The sequence below is a fragment of the Zingiber officinale genome, chromosome 1B, assembly GCF_018446385.1.
Source record: "Zingiber officinale cultivar Zhangliang chromosome 1B, Zo_v1.1, whole genome shotgun sequence".
Taxonomy (NCBI): Eukaryota; Viridiplantae; Streptophyta; class Magnoliopsida; order Zingiberales; family Zingiberaceae; genus Zingiber; species Zingiber officinale.
Genome location: NC_055986.1, coordinates 111,034,153 through 111,052,416, shown reverse-complemented (window position 1 = coordinate 111,052,416; position 18,264 = coordinate 111,034,153). Strand labels below are relative to the sequence as shown.

Genomic DNA, 18,264 nt, shown 5'->3' with positions numbered 1-18,264 from the left:
GAGAAGCGTTTTGCACAAGGAAGCATGTTCACTTTAGCTCCTCGTTTGTTAATAATAACAATTTACGCCTTAGACTTATTGGGATGGGGTATAAATGTAAAATGCAAATTTAATTTGGACCGTTGGGGAAAAAAAGAATCGAAGCTTGAATAATAGTAAATCTCCGCTTGTGGAAGAACCCTAATCCCTTTCTCAACTTTCTCGATTTTTATCTCGCAGAGAACGGAGCCCTTCCCGATTCGCTACTATGTCTCAGGTGCTTCACCTTTCTACTTGTTGATTGGAATTTCTCCTCTCTTTGTTTATCCATCCTTCCTCTTCCTCGATTATCTTACTCGCTCGCTTGTGCTCGCGTTTTCAATGATGTGAACAAGTGGTTTTGGAGTTCCAGATTCGTTCGAATTATACTATTTTTGAGTCTATTTCGGATGTTCTTTTTTCGAGTAGGTTTTCCTTTTTTGGTTGTTTTCAATGCTGGATCTTCGAGTTAGTCGAGTGGTTTCGAATTTTTCTATGGAATTTTTTGTCCAGTAATTCCAGGCTTTCTAATGGATCTTAGTCTTCTATTTTTATGAGATAATTTCCAACTGAATTGATGCAACCATCGGAGATGGTTGTTTTCTCGGTGACACGAAGCTTGATCAGATCATAAGATCCCCGATTTTCCTGTTTTCGATGGGTGCACAGAAAATCATTGGTGGAGGCTTACGCGGTGATTGAAAATTGATCTGATTAGTTTGGAATGAAATTCCGGAAGTTATTTGTTGGTTCCAATAAATGACGCTGTCATCACTGTAGTAATAAATGATTAAATGGACAGATAAAATGATATTTCCCTTTGTCTGAAAAAAAGTCATTTTTGTTGTGCCTTTTGCTCTTTTTGCAGGTTGATAACCGGAACCCATCTGCTGGCAAGAGGGCCAGAACCGATGGTATGAACTATGAACTTCCAATTCATTTGGGATTCAAAATAGTTATGTCGTCATTCTTAAATTTGTTAATCACTAGAATTACAGAACTTTTCTAAAGTTTCATTTTACATTTTAAGGTGGTCGACGAGAAGATGATTGGACTTGTCCTAGTTGTGGTAATGTTAATTTCTCATTCAGGACAACCTGCAATATGCGCAATTGTACTCAGCCCAGACCTGCAGACCATAATGGGGTAAGGTTTACCCACAAAATGTCTTCAGTTCTTAACGAACATATGTATATATGTATATATATTACAATTAACTGTATGGTAAATGTTCATGTAAATGCCATGCACTACATGTTGTATTTGTTAAATCTTTTTGTTTTAGCTGAAGAAAATGTTGAGATGGGGATTTGAATGGGGCTTGTGTGTCGTGTTCATTGTTATTCCTTTTAGTGTTTTATCTGATCAAGCACATGTTTCATGAAAATTTGAGCATGTTAATTTTAAAATGTTTGCTGACACTACTGTCAAGTTTTTAGGCTCAGTTCCTTCTTTTCCTCCTTTTTTTTTTTGGTTGGAAAATTTTCTATTTCCATACTTACATGCTACTTTTATCAATATCCAGAAGTTTGCGCCAAAGTCTATGCAAGCTCCTCCACCCTATGCTCCAGCTAGTTATGTAGGTTATGGTACTCCATCTTCTATGTATCTTCGCACTCCACCATATGGATCTTCTGTTTTCAATGGTCATCCATTGCCTCCATATGACATGCCTTTCTCTGGAGGTTCTGCTTACCTGTATGAGTATGGTAATCGTCTTTCTGTGGGGAGTCCATATGGGCCTTTACATCTGTCTGGTCCTTATTCCGCTGGACCTATGATGGGAGCAGGTACTAATTTTTGGCATTGAATTTAGTGTATGTATATATTAGCAAATTTAAACATCTTTTGAGCATGGATTATTTACCTTATGTGTGAATAAGACAGTTCTATTTCAGAGTAGTTTATGTTGAAATTTCCATTTTGTTATGAAATTTCACCACTTACCTTCATATTGGAAACTAGAAATCCATTTGATTTTCTTTTTTCATTTTTCATTTTTTATTTTAGGCATCATTTGGATGCCAGATGGTTGTTCGTCCACATTTAAGATTTGTCACAGCTTCTGCACTTTCATTGATGTTTTATGCCTTGACTAACTTCATATTCTTTAGGTGGTGGGTATGGTATGCCGCCACCTATGGTGGATAGGTATGGCTTGGGTTTGCGTGTTGACCATGGTCCAATGGTAAGTTGAACTAGAAATATTTTTGTAGTTTATGAATTTATTTCCTTCTCTAGTTGTTTCCTTTGGCTGTTTTTTAGGATTACATGTCATGAGCCTCATTTACTGATAATGCCTTATATTTTCAACCTTCCCTTTTATTGGAGCTGCAAAATTATTTATAATGTAGGGTTAGCATAGTTAAAATAAATTATCTCTACTGTTTTCTTGTATTACACTCAATTACTTAACTATTATAGGAAATTTATGCAGGGTCCTAGATCTGGAGCATATCCTGAAGAGAGTTCACAGAAGAAGAATGCAGGTTAGTTGTTGAGTTGTTCTTTTTATTTTCCTTCTCATTTTCAGCTTACGGATAAACATCATTATTTACTTTTTTTTCATATAATATAGGTGAAGGGCGTGAGAATGACTGGAAATGCCCAAATTGTGGCAACAATAATTTCTCATTTCGAACTGTCTGTAACATGAGGAAGTGTAACACCCCGAGGCCTGGAAGCCAGGTTAGAACACTTTGCAGCTCATCTCCATTTCTTATTCGAAGATGGCTGTTGTTTGATTTTTTTTTTTTTTTTGTTGTTGTTGATGCTATCCTTTTAAAGTCGAATTAAGCTAGTTTTTCTTCCTCCCCCTTTTTAATACTATTGAGGTTATGATAAATGTTCTCTTAGTTTGCTATCACTTTTATGTGTGGGTATGTGTGTGCATACTTTTTTACTTGCTTATTGTCCTTGATCATAAACAAAACTTGCGGTGAAGTTATTAATTCAATATCATTTCTCTTCTTTCATGAGAACTTCCTTGTTTCCTAGGATTTTTTTTCTGCCATTCATATTATCTTTGTGCATCTGAACTCAGATACTTCTCCCTGTTGGGAGTAGCTATTTTTTATCTGGACTATGATAAAACTTGGAGATGCACATGGTCAATTGACTGGTATTCAGCTACATATATGAAAGTGGAATGTTGCACTTTTGATTTTTATTATGTCAATTTAAATGGATGAAATTGATTAACCAGTCAACCATGTGTGCTCTTATATTACTGGCGTCAAAATAATATATCTGCTAATTTTTCTATCCTAAATAAACTAATTGGTTGGCTTGGTCTTAGAAAAAGGACATACAACATTTAATGAGACGGTACCATGACCATCATACCTTTTGTACATTACTATCACAATCATACCAAAAACCATACATCCATAATCGTACTTTCTAGATCTAACAAAATCATAAAATATCAATTTAACTGCATTGTTTTGGACTGTATATATAAAATCTGTAGAGTATAATCAGATATCTTCATTGTGGTTGTTCATTTAATTGGTTGAAGTAAAACAATACACTTCAAACTCTTTTCTGTGTAACGGTCATAGGATTTACTAGTGTTTTCTGCCGGAGAAGTTCATTGTTTGATTCCATTTCAAACTCCACTTTACTTTCTTTTTCCTACTTTTGAATACTCTCTTCTTGCTTTATGATGAAATCTGATATTTATTTATGATCATTTACTGATCTCTCTGGTTTTCTCCTTTTTACAATTTCATCCAGGGTTTCAAATCAGAAAATTCAAAAGGTTCAAGTAAGTTTGATCTCTGTGCTCTTATTTCAGCGTTGCCTTCCTGTTGTTCATTTCGATCACATTGTAAACAAAATTAAAACCCTAAACAAAATGTTTCCATGTTTAATATCTCATTGTAGTCAAAACAGAATAGCAATAGGAACTTCTTCAGTCATGCCTTTGACTAATCCTTTTATCTATGTACATTTTATTTGGGCCTTCCACGTGTGACATATTTCTGATCCTTTTTTGGTTCTCATTGCAGAACCAAAAATGCCAGAGGGAAGTTGGAAGTGTGAAAAGTGCAACAATATAAACTATCCATTCCGAACCAAGTGTAACCGACAAAATTGTGGTGCAGAAAAGCCATCAGAATCACATTCTCCAGGGCCGTCATCCAATGAGGATGATCAGGTTCGTTGTTGTAAATACGTGTACTTGTCTCTTATGTTCACCTTGTGTGACAATTCTTGCATATCAGAAATACAGGAAATATTCTCTTGTATTCTCTTACAAGAAATCAATATTTGTGGAGCAATATATTCTATTAACTTCTTGTTTCACTATCTCTTGCATCCGTTAATTTGTCATGTGGTTGTTACAGTGAGTCCTAGGACTATTATGTGGGTCGAGAAGGTTCGAAGTCTTCGTCAGCGTCGCACACTTGATTGTCTATGGTCAGTCGTGTCCTATAGTTGCGGCCATCCATATGAGTTTCTCCACCCTCTTGATCTAAGTCGAGGATATAGTAAGGTTAACATTTTTGCAAGTTTGCATCTGGTATCTTGGCTTGTATTGGTCTTTCATGAAAAATATTTACATATCTAGCCTGGTCCAGTTATCGTACGTGCTTGTCGGTTCGACTGGTTAATGTTTCGTGAGAACCTTTGTTTAGTTCAGTTCTGTTGCGTTGTGTTGAATTGTTTCTGAGATCCTCTAGTAACTAATATATCTGGATGGTACCCCTTTGTTTGCTTTATGATATCTGGAGTATGTTCATAATATCAAGGGTTTCGATATCTACGAGCAAGTTAATCTAGCTCATGTATTGTTTTCTTTTTGTTCTTCAAAGTCTATTTTGAATCTTCTCGAGGATTTATAGTAAAGGAGTTTATGGTTCCATGTCTCAAACTTCCGACTCGCCTTTCTAAAGTTTAACTAATGTATTGTTACACAAGTCTGCAGTTTTTCATATAGTGTTTCGAGTTCTCCAAGTAATAAACTCCTTAGAGTGGTCCATAGACTGTGCTTAATATTTTCTTCGTCCGTATCTTCTCCGATAATTCTGCCAGCTATGTTTATAAGCAACGGTGCTTAGCTTCCAAATAATCTTTGCTTTCGGTTTGGATTGGATTAGCTTTGGGTTATCCGATCGGGTGTTTTATTGTGGTCAGTGTGACTGATGAAAATAGGAATTGCAAAGCTACACTGAAGATGAAGCAAGACACACAACTACTATTCTTCATACCTTTTAATGAAATGTTTTGTTAGGTTTATTGTTGAGTTGGTAAATGATCAAGGCTCTCATAAAAGATCTAGTTTGATACTCAATATTGGAATTTCTTTTCATAAATTTTAGCCTTTGGAAATGAATAACATCCATTCGTTACCAGTAACAACAGGCCAAGAGATCCTTAAATGATATTATTAAATAACTTGTCATAAAGCATTAGGTAATCAGTATCCTGTTTCTTTTTTTTTCAAGAAACAGGAAATATTCTGAAATGCAACTAGATTTTTTGTTTAATCCAAGTTTTTAACTTTTAAGATCTGATTAATTCTGAAGATCAGTAATCTAATTTAATGAGAATTTTCTATCGACTAGTAAAATACAGATAGTCTAACATTATAAGTATTTCAAAATTTTCAAGTGAAATAGGTCTTGGATGAGGAAGTCCATTCTATCTATTACCATTGCACAACTAGATATGTTCTATAAAACACAATCTAGTTAATGAGTTATCGAGTGAAGTTCTTAAACATGATGACTTTCAAAATGGACTTGTGAGATTCCAAGGATGGAGCGTATTGGGAAACGTTTTCCTTTTTATCTTTGTTTTGCGAACTTCTAATGCGGGTCTGAAGAAGTGGCATAGGGTTGTTTAGCTTGGAGTGATTAAAAAATAAAAATATAATATAATATTATCATCAGTCATTTGCAATCCGTTGTAGTCTAGTTGGTTAGGATACTCGGCTCTCACCCGAGAGACCCGGGTTCGAGTCCCGGCAACGGAATTTTTTTCTCTATTTGATTTTGAGTTTGACCGTGAAACTCTTTTAAAACTTTGCTGTGTAATTATTTATATATCCTCCTCCTTCCGGTTCATCTAACTTCCATATCAGTTCATCATCATCAGGCATGTTTTTTTTTTCCTTTTAGTTTTTCTTCTGTTCTCTAGATTCGACGAAGAAATACTAGCAAGATTTGTTCCCAACACTCAGAAAAAACGCAAGATTCAGACGTCTACTAAAAAGTTCGCCCGTGAGCATGGAAGCAAATTGGAGGCTTCTGTTTCAGGATACAAAAAAAAAAAAAACAATGTCACACCAATTGCCAAACCACTGAAACGAACACCGCCAGCAGCAAGGCTACCCCACAATCCCTCACTCCCTGCAACTTCCCTGGCATGCCCGAATCTACCACAATCATGATCTCAAACCTGCAAGTTCTCGTCGACGGATCCTTCTCCGTCACTGTCGCCAGGTTCGAAAATCCACACGCTATGTCGTCCTGGTCGTTCTTCTGATAGTAGTTATTGAATGCATACGAAATGTTGCCTTGCTCGTCCAGATCCCCACAAGAGGTCTTGTAGCCGAGGGCTGTGCAGTCTGCCTGTGAGCAAGCATAGCTGATGCTCGGAGCTATCCTGGAATCATCAGGCGCCACGGCCGGCTTGAGGATGCACCATTTCTTGTCTAGATACTGGATGTTTTGTGCCTGAATCAGGGATCCGGTCTTGGTCGTGCCGAGATTCAGTTGGTACTTTGGCAGTCCATCATAAGTGAAAACACCCCAGTGCCTTTCAAAATTTCCCGGTTGGATGCTCTTTTCGTCTTCGTCCACCAAACTGAAGAGGTACGCATCGATCGGCCCTGGCCTCATCGGCGTGCCCTGTCCCATGGAGATATGATTCATGAATCCCTGATTGAATCGCTGAGCATTCTGAGGGTTCGCGTTCATGTCCCCGTCCGTCGGCCAGCCAATCTCTCCGACGACGACCGGTAGATTGCCGTAACCGTTCTTTTTCAGGGCCCAAATTAGAGTGTCGTGATTGGCATCGAACATGTTGGTGTAGCTAATCGTGCCATCGACCACCGGCGAAGAATTTCCATCGAAGAAAGCATAATCAATCGGGAAGTTTGGATCCCTGTAGAGACTGATGAAAGGGTAGATGTTCACAGTAAAGGGGCCTGCATTGTCACTGAGTAACTTGATGATGGCGAGCATGAGATCATGGATATCAGACCGGAAATCTCCGTCGGATGGCCGACCGCTAGGCGATCCGTAAACGTCGGCATTGAGAGGGACAGTGACTTTAACCTGGCTGCCCACACCGGCTTTCATGAGAGCACTTTGGATGTTTTGGAGGGCTGGAAATGTAGTTTGGAGAAAACTTCCATTGTAGGTCTCCAAGAAAGGTTCATTTCCAACCGCGACATACCTTTCAACACAAAACAGGTTATCATGTAAGATATCAAACAGAGACACTCGGCTAGAACATTAGATAACTGGTGTAAGATATAGAACAGAGTCCAAGAACCCTAACTCTCTTGTTCTATGGACTCTAGTTTTTCAACACTAAGGCTCCACTCCTCCAAAAACATTCAAGTATTCTAGATCTTGCAACATCTAACTGCATAATTCACCTACACAACATTAGGCGAATAGGCAACTCAAACTAGTATTCGTAGCAAGGAAGTTCGATCTCGATGAAACAACAACTAGACGAGAAAAGGCTAGCTAACTAGAAGGCAACAACAACCCAGTTAGTAAAAAGATGGAAGCTTAAGTTACAAGGATCATGAGGTAGGTTCTCAACAACTAGTACATAAAATTGTTCAATAAATAGCAATCATCAACTATTCGATATCCACTCATCAGTGATTTGTCTTTCCCAATTGAAGCTATAAGAAAATCTCTCAATCAAAGAAACACTAAAGAGATCGCAGTTTAGATCATCGCCAAGGTATATACAAAGACCATTTGATGACTAATCTTGGAGAATTTGTGTCCTTATACATGCATTTCCCTCGTCCAATAGTTAAAATCCTCATTCCACTCGGAGTTGGATCACATAGATAAAGCCACTATAAGGTTTCTTCTAACTAAATTGTTCAATGAATAACAATTTTGAAAATGGCACCTAATAGGGAATCAGTAAATAGCAATCATCGACTATTCGATATCCACTCATCAGTGCTTTTTGTCTTACCAATTGAAGCTATAAGCAAAGCTCTCAACCAAAGAAACTCTAATGAGATAGCGCAGTTTAGATCTTCGCCAAGGTATAAAGATCATTCTATGACGAATAAAGACACTATAAAGTTTCTTCTAAGTGAAACATGGATCAGGAGTATAGAACTTGTAGCAATTATAGCAAAGAAATGGCACAAAGCCTAAACGAAGAAAAGCTACCTGATGTTGACTCCATCATTGATGTAAGCTGAGACATTGCTCGAAACCCAATTCTGGGCCGCCTTCGAGCTCGAGGCCAACACGGCAAGCATATCGTTCGGGATGCCGACCATAACCTCCAGCCCACTCTTCCCCAGCGCGTCCATCGTCCCTGCATCGGCATCGAACAGCTTCACCTTCTGAAACCCATTGTCCCTGAGCAACCGAACCACCGTACTGGGGGGCAGAGGGTGGCTTGTCTGCGTGCCCCAGTTAGCTCCGATGCCCCCCACAGAAGCCACCAAGCAAAGCCAGGAGAAAACCCTAAAAATCAGAGAAAGCCCCTCCATGCTCTCCCGAAATCGAGGGTTAGGGTTTCTACCGAAACAAACCAAAAAAAGCAGCAGTCTTTCGCAGAGATGAAGAGGTGAGCTTTGGGGGGCAACACTCGACGCCGCTGCCATCCAACAAACCCTAGGCCAAAACGTATTCTGAAAACAACTTCTTCAGTAAATCACCCCCCAAAAAAAACAACTTTTTGCAGAGAGAATGAGAACGAGAAAGAGCAAAGGCATCATCATCATCATCACTTTTAGGGCGTGTGAAGGAGATACCATACCAGACATGGAAGCTGCTGCGTCAAGAACTAGGGCAGCTTGTTGAGCTTAGAGACCCATCCAAGAAGGTGTGCTAGCTAATAAAGAATTGATTCTTGGCAGGGCGGCAGATCAGAGCAGCGAAGAGTAGCCAGGGCAGACAGTGGCCATTAATGCAGTCATCAGAAAGAGACAGGCGGAAGGGAGATCGATATTTAAGACGACAATAACATGAAAGAGTGGACTTTTGTCGTAGGAAGCAAGAACAGAGCTCGGCATTGATTTGATAGTCCAGCCATTTCAACGCACAAAACAAAACAAAAAAAAATGGGTGGATAAAAGAGATAAAAAAGAAAATAAATGTGTCATTACGAAATTTAAAAGTTAAATGTGTTTTTTATAATTTTACAATTTTAAATGCACATTTTGATCTATTATCATTTTTTTAGCCAACTAATCCTGCAATAAACCTATGTTATTTGAAATTTAAATTCCATCTTTTTATTATTTCTCTAAATATTTTATCCCATTAATTTAACTAAATTATTTTTTATTAACCTAATGACACTGGACACTTATCACAGTCGATACTACTCACTCTGTACTTTATTTTAAATATTAAATAACAATAATTGCAATAATTAAGAAGGTTCTTTCTCTGTTTGTTGAATCAAAATTTATAAGAGAATGGAGAATTAAATTTGGTGCGAACGTAGTTGAGGGCATAGGAGTAAATAAGGAGGAAGAGAGGGGTGTTTGGATTTTTTTTTATTATTAGGACTTGTGGGTTTATTGGGAGCCCTGTTCTTCGTGGTTGAAGGGGGGTGGGAGCCGCCAGGTTTTGAGGAGGCGGAGTTTCATAGTTTTGGGGAGGATTGCCGCCAAGCAGAGGACGCCACCAAAGTTGGCTGTCGGCCTCCTTCGACGCCGTCAGTCCTTAATGTCTATCGCCACCCCCTTTTCTCTTCCGTCCCACGTAAACCATCGTCGTCATTGGTCAAAGGCGCACTGGACAGCCGCTTCCTCCATTCTTCTCCGGCGTAGACGTCACCGAGGAGTATTGCCACCGCTGCCGCCGCCTCCAGTGGCTGGCGCCTCCCGCGGCCGTCACCTTCAGAGGGCACCTCCTCCAGCAGGCGCTTCCACCTTCACCTCCAGCGGGCACCGCCATTGGGCATCGCTGCCGGCCACGCCTCTGCCTCCTAGCGCTGTCGTCCGCTCTACAGCCTCCGATGGGTAACCTCCGACTATCAGCACCACTCCCGGCCAGCCACTCTGCCGGCTGCCAGTTTGCGTTCCTCGTCCTCGTCCCCCTTTCGGTCATCGCGCCCAGCGGCATCCATCGACCCATTCACGGCCTTTGTCGATTTCATAGCTGTTGTCATCCCACAATCTGCGTTGTCGTACAGTTTGGACACCGAGTCGGTATCCAATCCATGCCGATAGGCACTTTCGGCACTGATCTGGCCCTCGAGCCACCGTGGGTGTGCTTCGGCCTACGTGCCAACATTATATTCCGGCCTGCACGCCACTGTCATCTCCCGACTTGCATGCTAACATCACTTCTCGACCTACGTGTCACTACTATCTCTCGGTCGGCGTGTCGTGTTTCGGACCCGGGTCCCAATCGGCTCCAGGTAGATCCAACTTCCCAGCTGACACATTCATCTACCCTTCCGGATTACGACGACTCAATCAGCATCGCTACCAGCTCACCGACCCATCCGATGGCGTCCCCCGGGGCCAAGGTGCGTCATCGTACCCATCTTATATTTATTTCATTATTTTGCTATTATTCAATTGCTCATACATTCGTGGGGCCCGCCTAGAGCATCGGGGTACCAAGGATCGGGGTAACCTGGTCGCTGGATACGGGTACTGTTGGCCAAAGAGCTTCGGGCGGCTTGGTCAACATAGAAGATAACTCATCATCCGGGTCATGGAGATGCGGTCAACATTCCAGCCACGTCACACCGATAGGTCCGTCTTCTCAGATTCCCGACAAGAACATATTTGGTATCGTCTGTGGGAACGCACCTGATCTAGAACGTGAAGATGGATGACGCCGGAAAATTCTACCATATTCATGACCTTGGTGGGCTTCGACAAGTATATCGTATTCTCCTCACTCCATGGGTATTCGGGAGTCGAGAAATCGAGTCAGATCCTCTGCTGGTCGGCAGGTCAGTTTTTCCGTTATATTCTCTTTCGGTCATAGAATCTATCATAATTTTTTGAGCGAGGAATCTCGCGCCGATCGGCCGGGTTTCTCTCATATTAGAGTCAAAGGCTCATTGTCGGAGACCCTGCGCCGATCGGCCGGGATTATAGCTGAGAAGACCCCCGCGCCGATCAGCCGGGATTATATCTGCGAAGACTCCCGCGCCGATCGACCGGGATTATATCTGCGAAGACTTCCGCACCGATCGGCCGGGATTATAGCTGAGAAGACTCCCGCGCCGATCGACCACAATTATATCTGCGAAGACTCCCGCGCCAATCGGTCAGGATTATATCTGCGAAGACTCCTGCGCCGATCGACCGGGATTATATCTGCGAAGACTCCTGCGCCGATCGGCTGGGATTATATCTGTGAAGACTCCCGCGCCGATCGGTCGGGATTATATTTGCAAAGACTCCCGCGCCGATCGGCCGGGATTATATCTGCGAAGACTCTCGTGCTGATCGGTCGGGATTATATCTGCAAAGACTTCCGCGCCGATTAGCCGGGATTATATCTGCGAAGACTCTCGCGTCGATCGGCTGGGATTATATCTACGAAGACTCCTGCGCCGATCGGTCGGGATTATATTTGCGAAGACTCCTGCGCCCGATCGGTCGAGATTATAATTGCAAAGACTCCCGTGTCGATCGGCCGGGTTTGAGTTATATTAGAGCCACAGGCTCTAGAAGTCAAGCAGCGACTATAAACCACAGAGTCGAAGCGGCCTCTTGTGTTGGTTTAACTACAGAGACCTCAATAGAAGCACAAGATCAAAACACTAAATCGAAACACAAAAAAACGAAACACGAAATCGCTAGCCTCTTGTGTTGGTATTTCAGGATCCATACAAAGAACATAAACTAATTAATTTGAAGTAGAAATAATTAATTAGTTATACATTTCTTTGTAGCTAAAAACCTCTTGATCTTCTGTTGTATTCCTCTCCTTCTCTTGGGCGTCGTGTGGGCGACGATCTACCAAGATGAAATCCATCCAAACAACTTCTTCTCCTCCAAGAAATTCGGCCACCAAGGGAAACCAAAATAGGAAACTTCCTTCTCTTCTTCTTCCTCTCCAAGCAAACCGGCCACAAGAAGATGGAGCTTGATGTGCCGTCGGCCTCAAGGAAGAAAACAAGGTGAAGAGGCCTCCTCCTTCTTCTTCTTCTCCACCAAACAACCGGCCACCAAGGGTGAAAAGAAGTGTCGCCGACCTCAAGGGAGAAAGGGAGAAGAAGGACCGACCACCAAGGAATAGAAGAGGAGACTTAGGTTGTGTGCTTTTTCATAAGACACCATCTACCTCTCTTTTATAATCCTTGGTCATGGCAAAAAAGGAAATTTAATAACAATTAAAATCTCTCTTTTAAATTTCCTATTTTGATGGTTACAAAAGGAAAGTTTTAAAATTAATCTCTCTCTTTTAAACATTGTAGATGACTATAAAAAAGGAAAGATTAAAATTAAAACTTTTCTTTTAAAACATGATTACAAAAAAGTAAAGTTTTATCAAAATTAAAATCTCTCTTTTAAATACTATAAATAAGGAAAGATTTTAACAAAATTAAAATCTCTCTTTTTAATCCTTTGTAGATAGCTATAAAAGGAAATATTTTAAAATTTAAAACTCAATCATGTGGATGGCTTCAAAAAAGGAAAGATTTTACCAAAATTTAATTTTAAATAAAATCTCCTTTTTTATCATGCTATGGTCGGTCCCTTGCTTGGGCACCAAGCAAAGTCTTGGCCGGCCACATCTTGGACACCAAGATGGGCTTGGTCATCCCCTTGCTTGGGCACCAAGCAAGGATGTGGCCGACCCCTAGCTTGGGTAAGAAGCTGGGCTTCGGGTGGATAAAAAGGTTTTTAATTAAGAGGCTACAACAGGAACCTAGAGGAGGAATTGGTTTTGGCCTCCTGATGGACTTGAGCTTCCTGTGTTCGACCCGAACTGTTGGGATCGGAGCGCAGCGGAAGACATATAATGAATCATGGATCTTTCGTGGTACATATAGTTTTGCACAAAATTATATAAAACATACCTTGAGACCTCGATAGGTGTGAATAATATCACGGACAAATAAGACAGATAAGATCCCCACGTGTGACTCCTCTAGCGGTATCCACGCGCACTAGATCACGAACTTGACACGATCCGTTAGGTGCTAGCCACTTGGATCGACAAAGTCTTGGAAGCACTACCGATCTCTTCCGGTGGAAGACGAAGTTGACGAAGGAGAAACGGAGAGAATAAATCCTTTTTATTGATTCTTTCCGAGGATGGCTATTTATAGCTTCCAAGGAATACGAAGAGTTAAACTTTCAATTAATTCATCATTTATGATCTTCATTAATAAGGAAGATGAAGAGTTATAGGCTCCATAAATTCTTCATTTATAACCTTCATTATGATAACTCTTCAAATTCTTCATTAATTATCATTATGATGACTCTTCGAATTCTCCATTAATCATCATGATTATGACTATTCGAATTCTCTCTTCTTTGTATCAAATAAATCCATATTTGATCTTGATTTCGACTAGCTTCCGATACCATTGTTCATGTCTACGTGCTATGCGTGCGACCCTCTAGGTTTTATACACGAAGGCAGTGTAAATCCATACACAGACTAAGGTAACCGTCTAGCAATAATTTTTAGCCACCCAACGCGATAAAATTAATATCAGTTATAAACTGTAAACCACTATGAACCGATTACTGTGTAATTCAATTTCTTCATCTAAAGCCTACATCCCAATTAATTCAATACATTATGCATCATTACCAAATTAATTGTTTTACTTGATTTCCAAGATATAATAGACTCCTCTTGAATGATAAATCATTCCTCCCATGGCCATGGATTTTGAGTCACTAATATCTCTATCAAGCGGCTAGGATGTTAACTTCTAATCCAAGAGAGTGATGAATCCTTTATTGACTCAACACTATTCTCTCTACGTTTTGTCATACACCCAACTACCGTATTAATCACAATCCGATTAAAGACTGCTTTTAACGGCATCAAAGCACATAACTCCACGCATAGAAAAAATGAAGGTCTCAAGTCAAAAGATTAGTTACACTCGTTCATAAGAGGAATAACCAATGATGCTTAATATGTGGTCTCCTCTTGAGCGGGTCGTGTCCAGTGTACCTCTAAACTCAAGGCACCCCCAAGTACAACTTGGATATTCATCCCTCCGGTCTATCTCGACCTAGTCATATTCAGCGTTGATCTAGATATCCATGTCCCCTCTAGATATCTATCCGATCAAGGACTGTTTTCAGATTAATATACCCATTAATTTGTGGGACTTTATCATTAATCATATACGTACAGAAAAATAAATAATTAATGATAAATTCTTGCCTTTATTAAATAATTATCCACAAAATACATAAGGAGTGTCTTGACACATAAGTGCACACACTAACAATCTCCCACTTGCACTATTGTCAAACACTACGGACTCTCAGTCATAGGCTCCTCACATGGGTCTCATGTTTCTGTAGAGGTAAGGCCTTTGTGAGTGGGTCTGCGATATTCTCGCTGGTATCTACTCTGCTAACCAACACATCACCCCTCTGAACAATCTCCCTAAGGAGGTGATACTTCCTTAGTACATGCTTGGATCGTTGGTGAGACCTTGGCTCCTTTGCCTGTGCTATGGCCGCATTATTGTCACAGTATAGCACAACTGGATCAACAATGCTAGGAACCACTTCAAGCTCCGCTATGAAGTTCTTGATCCACACAGTTTCCTTTGCTGCCTCTGAAGCTGCTATATACTCGGACTCAGCTGTTGAATCTGCAACTGTCTCTTGCTTGGAACTTCTCCAGCAAACAGCTGCACCATTCAGACAAAACACATATCCTTGTTGCTACTTCAGATCATTCCGATCTGTTTGAAAACTTGCGTCAGTATATCCTCTGATGACCTCGTCTCCTCCAAAAATTAAGAACATGTTCTTTGTTCTTCTAAGATACTTGAGGATAGTCTTTACCGCAGTCCAATGACCCTCTCCAGGATCTGACTGATATCTACTCGTCATGCTTAATGCACACGAGACATCTGGTCGAGCGCATATCATAGCATACATTATGGACCCTATAGCCGAAGCATAAGGTATCTTGTCCATTCTACTTCTTTCCTCATGTGTTCCTGGACACATAGCTTTGGAAAGATGCACATCATGTGACACTGGTAAATATCCTCTTTTGGAGTCATGCATACCAAATCTATTCAGCATTTTATCAATGTATACACCTTGACTCAACCCTAGTAACCTGCTTTGTCTATCTCGGTATATTCTAATACCTAAGACATAGGTTGCATCTCCAAGATCTTTCATTGAGAAACACTCTCCCAACCAAGTCTTGGTAGATTCTAGGCTAGGGATGTCATTGCCTATAAGAAGTATGTCATCAACATACAACACTAGGAACGTAATCTTGTTCCCACTAACCTTCTTGTAAACGCAAGGTTCTTCTGGATTCTTGACAAAAGAAAAATCTTTAATGGCTTCGTCAAATCACAGATTCCAACTCCGAGATGCTTGCTTTAGTCCATAAATGGACTTCTTGAGCTTACATACTTTATTGGCGTTCTCGGATTTTATAAAATCGGGAGGTTGTATCATATATACTTCCTCCTGTAACCTTCCATTTAGGAAAGCAGTTTTAACATCCATTTGCCAAATCTCGTAGTCCTTGTAAGCTGCTATAGCTAGCAAAATTCTAACGGACTTAAGCATTGCAACGGGCGAAAATGTTTCATCATAGTCAATTCCATGACGTTGATTGAAACCCTTTGCCACAAGCCTAGCTTTATAGGTACTTATGTTCCCATCCATGTTAATCTTTTTCTTGAAGATCCATTTGCACCCTATGGGTTTTACCCCAACTGGCACATCAACCAACTCCCAAACTTGGTTGGTGTACATGGAGTCCATTTCAAATTTCATGGCTTCCAGCCATTTCTCAGAATCATTTGAAGCAACTGCTTCCTCGTAAGTCGACGGTTCATCATCTTCGATGAGTAGCACTTCCTCATCTTGGGTTACCAGCCAACTATATCTGTTTGACTCTCGGTGTATTCTTGTAGACTTACGTTGATCTCGAGTTTCTTGAGCAGTCCCGGATGAAGGAGACACTTGTGCTTGTGGCATTGCCTCATTGTCTAACTGTTCATCTTCCAACCTGTTTGTAGAGTCTATAATTTCTTCAAGACTTACTTTACTCCCACTATTTTCTTTAGAAATAAATTCTTTTTCCAAGAAAGTAGCATACCGAGCAACAATAACTTTGTGCTCACTTGGGAGATAAAAATAATATCCCATTGTAGCTTTGGGATAACCTACAAACATACATTTTATGGATCTTGCTGCAAGCTTATTAGAATTTTCATTCTTCACATAAGCATCACAACCCCATATCTTTAGATAAGACAAATTTGGTTTCTTTGCAAACTATAACTCATAAGGAGTCTTATCTACTGTCTTGGTAGGAACTCGGTTAAGTGTGTATGCTGCTGTTTCTAAGGCATAGCCCCAAAATGACATTGGAAGACTTGCATGACTCATCATTGATCTAACCATATCCATGAGTGTGCAATTTCTCCTTTCCGAAACACCAGTCCACTCTGGCGTCCTAGGAGGTGTAAGTTAGGAAATTATCCCACACTCTTTTAGGTAATCAATGAACTCTTGGCTTAGATACTCGCCACCTCGATCACTCCGAAGGGCCTTAATCTTCTTACCAAGTTGATTTTCTACCTCATTCTTGAACTCCTTAAACTTGTCTAGAGTTTCAGACTTATGTCTCATTAAGTAGACATATCCATATCTACTTAAATCGTCAGTAAAAGTCATGAAGTAGGTATACGCTCCTCTAGCCTGAACTTGCAATGGTCCACAAACATCACTATGTATGAGTTCTAGTGGTTCCTTTGCCCGTTCACCTATCTTGGTGAATGGCTTCTTGGTCATTTTTCCTTGTAAACACGCTTCGCATGTATCTATGGGCTCTAATTCAAAAGAGTCCAAATACCCATTATTGAGTAGTCTAGCGATGCGTTTCTGGGTTATATGACCAAGTCTACAGTGCCAGAGGTATGTTAAGTTTGAGTCATGTAATTTCTGTTTCTTACTTTCAATACAATAGATCGGTTCATCTAAGTTAAGAACATAAAGACCATTATTCAATGAACCATTCCCATAGAATATATTATTCAAATAAAAGGAACATAACTTGTCCTTGAATTGAAATACAAATCCCTTGGTGTCTAAACTTGACACCGAAATGATATTCTTTGTGAAACTAGGAACAAAATAACAATTTTCTAAGTTCAAAACAAGTCCGCTAGGCAAATTTATTGAATATGTTCCTACAGCTAACGCAGCAACTCTCGCTCCATTAGCTACTCGTAGGTCCATTTCGCCCTTGGACAACCATCTGCAGTCACTTAGACCCTGCATGTTCGCACAAATGTGAGAACTACTTCCAGAATCTATGACTCATGATGAAGAAACAGAAAGATTGCACTCTATCATAAAGATACCACAAGCATCCGCTCCATTGGCATTCTTCTTCATGAAAATATAGCATTTTTTTCTTCCAGTGACCTTTCTTGCCACAATGGAAGCACATGACCTCCTTCTCATCGGATTGGGGTACCTGTATCCCTTTCTTAAGCTTCTTTTGAGCTTGATATTTAGGATTCTTCACTGCATTAGCCTTAGGATTAAACTTCCCAGTGCAGAGCGCTTGTTGGTCTTTCTGACCATCATTGCATGCAGTGAAGGATTTACCTTCATATCCTTCTCAGCGGTTTTCAACATTACCATCAGATCAGTCAAACCTTTGTCCATGTTGTTCATGTTGAAATTCAACACAAACTGAGAAAATGATGGAGGTAGTGACGACAAGATTAGGTCAACAGCCAAGTCTTGGTCCAACTTGGAACCTAAGCTCTTGAGCCTCTCTATGTACCCGATCATCTTGAGTACATGAGACCCAACTTGGTTTCCTTCCTCCAGCATGGTACGAAATAGTGCTC

The 18,264-nt window shown here is 40.4% G+C and overlaps 2 protein-coding genes and 1 non-coding gene across 3 annotated transcripts; 2 read left to right on the top strand and 1 right to left on the bottom strand.

Moving 5' to 3' along the window:
* The first annotated feature begins 128 nt into the window (after positions 1-128).
* Positions 129-4,745, top strand: LOC121972001 (ranBP2-type zinc finger protein At1g67325-like). Its single transcript, XM_042523571.1, has 10 exons — positions 129-256; positions 887-932; positions 1,049-1,164; positions 1,544-1,808; positions 2,133-2,206; positions 2,456-2,507; positions 2,597-2,706; positions 3,757-3,787; positions 4,032-4,180; positions 4,371-4,745. Exons 1-10 carry the CDS (start codon positions 248-250, stop codon positions 4,371-4,373), a joined length of 855 nt encoding a protein of 284 aa, XP_042379505.1. The 5' UTR covers positions 129-247; the 3' UTR covers positions 4,374-4,745.
* Positions 4,746-5,928: 1,183 nt separating this feature from the next.
* TRNAE-CUC lies at positions 5,929-6,001 on the top strand. The gene has a single exon. It is a non-coding gene; the product is annotated as a tRNA-Glu (tRNA).
* A 203-nt stretch (positions 6,002-6,204) lies between these two features.
* On the bottom strand, positions 6,205-9,280 carry LOC121971992 (glucan endo-1,3-beta-glucosidase 6-like). The gene is made up of 3 exons (XM_042523559.1): positions 9,001-9,280; positions 8,403-8,872; positions 6,205-7,428 (listed from the first exon to the last, which is right to left on the bottom strand). The coding sequence occupies exons 2-3, from the start codon at positions 8,843-8,845 to the stop codon at positions 6,309-6,311; spliced, it is 1,563 nt and encodes a 520-aa protein (XP_042379493.1). The 5' UTR covers positions 8,846-8,872; positions 9,001-9,280; the 3' UTR covers positions 6,205-6,308.
* Between the last annotated feature and the right edge of the window lie 8,984 nt (positions 9,281-18,264).

What these genes read in the sequence shown, in the direction of transcription:
- LOC121972001 (XM_042523571.1), top strand. An exon ending in GACCTGCAGACCATAATGGG is followed by an intron (nt 1,165 to 1,543) that starts GTAAGGTTTACC and finishes ATCAATATCCAG; the next exon opens with AAGTTTGCGCCAAAGTCTAT. An exon ending in AGAAAATTCAAAAGGTTCAA is followed by an intron (nt 3,788 to 4,031) that starts GTAAGTTTGATC and finishes TTCTCATTGCAG; the next exon opens with AACCAAAAATGCCAGAGGGA.
- LOC121971992 (XM_042523559.1), bottom strand. Translation starts at nt 8,845, where the DNA reads ATGGCAGCGGCGTCGAGTGTTGCCCCCCAAAGCTCACCTCTTCATCTC. An exon ending in AATGATGGAGTCAACATCAG is followed by an intron (nt 7,429 to 8,402) that starts GTAGCTTTTCTT and finishes TTGTGTTGAAAG; the next exon opens with GTATGTCGCGGTTGGAAATG.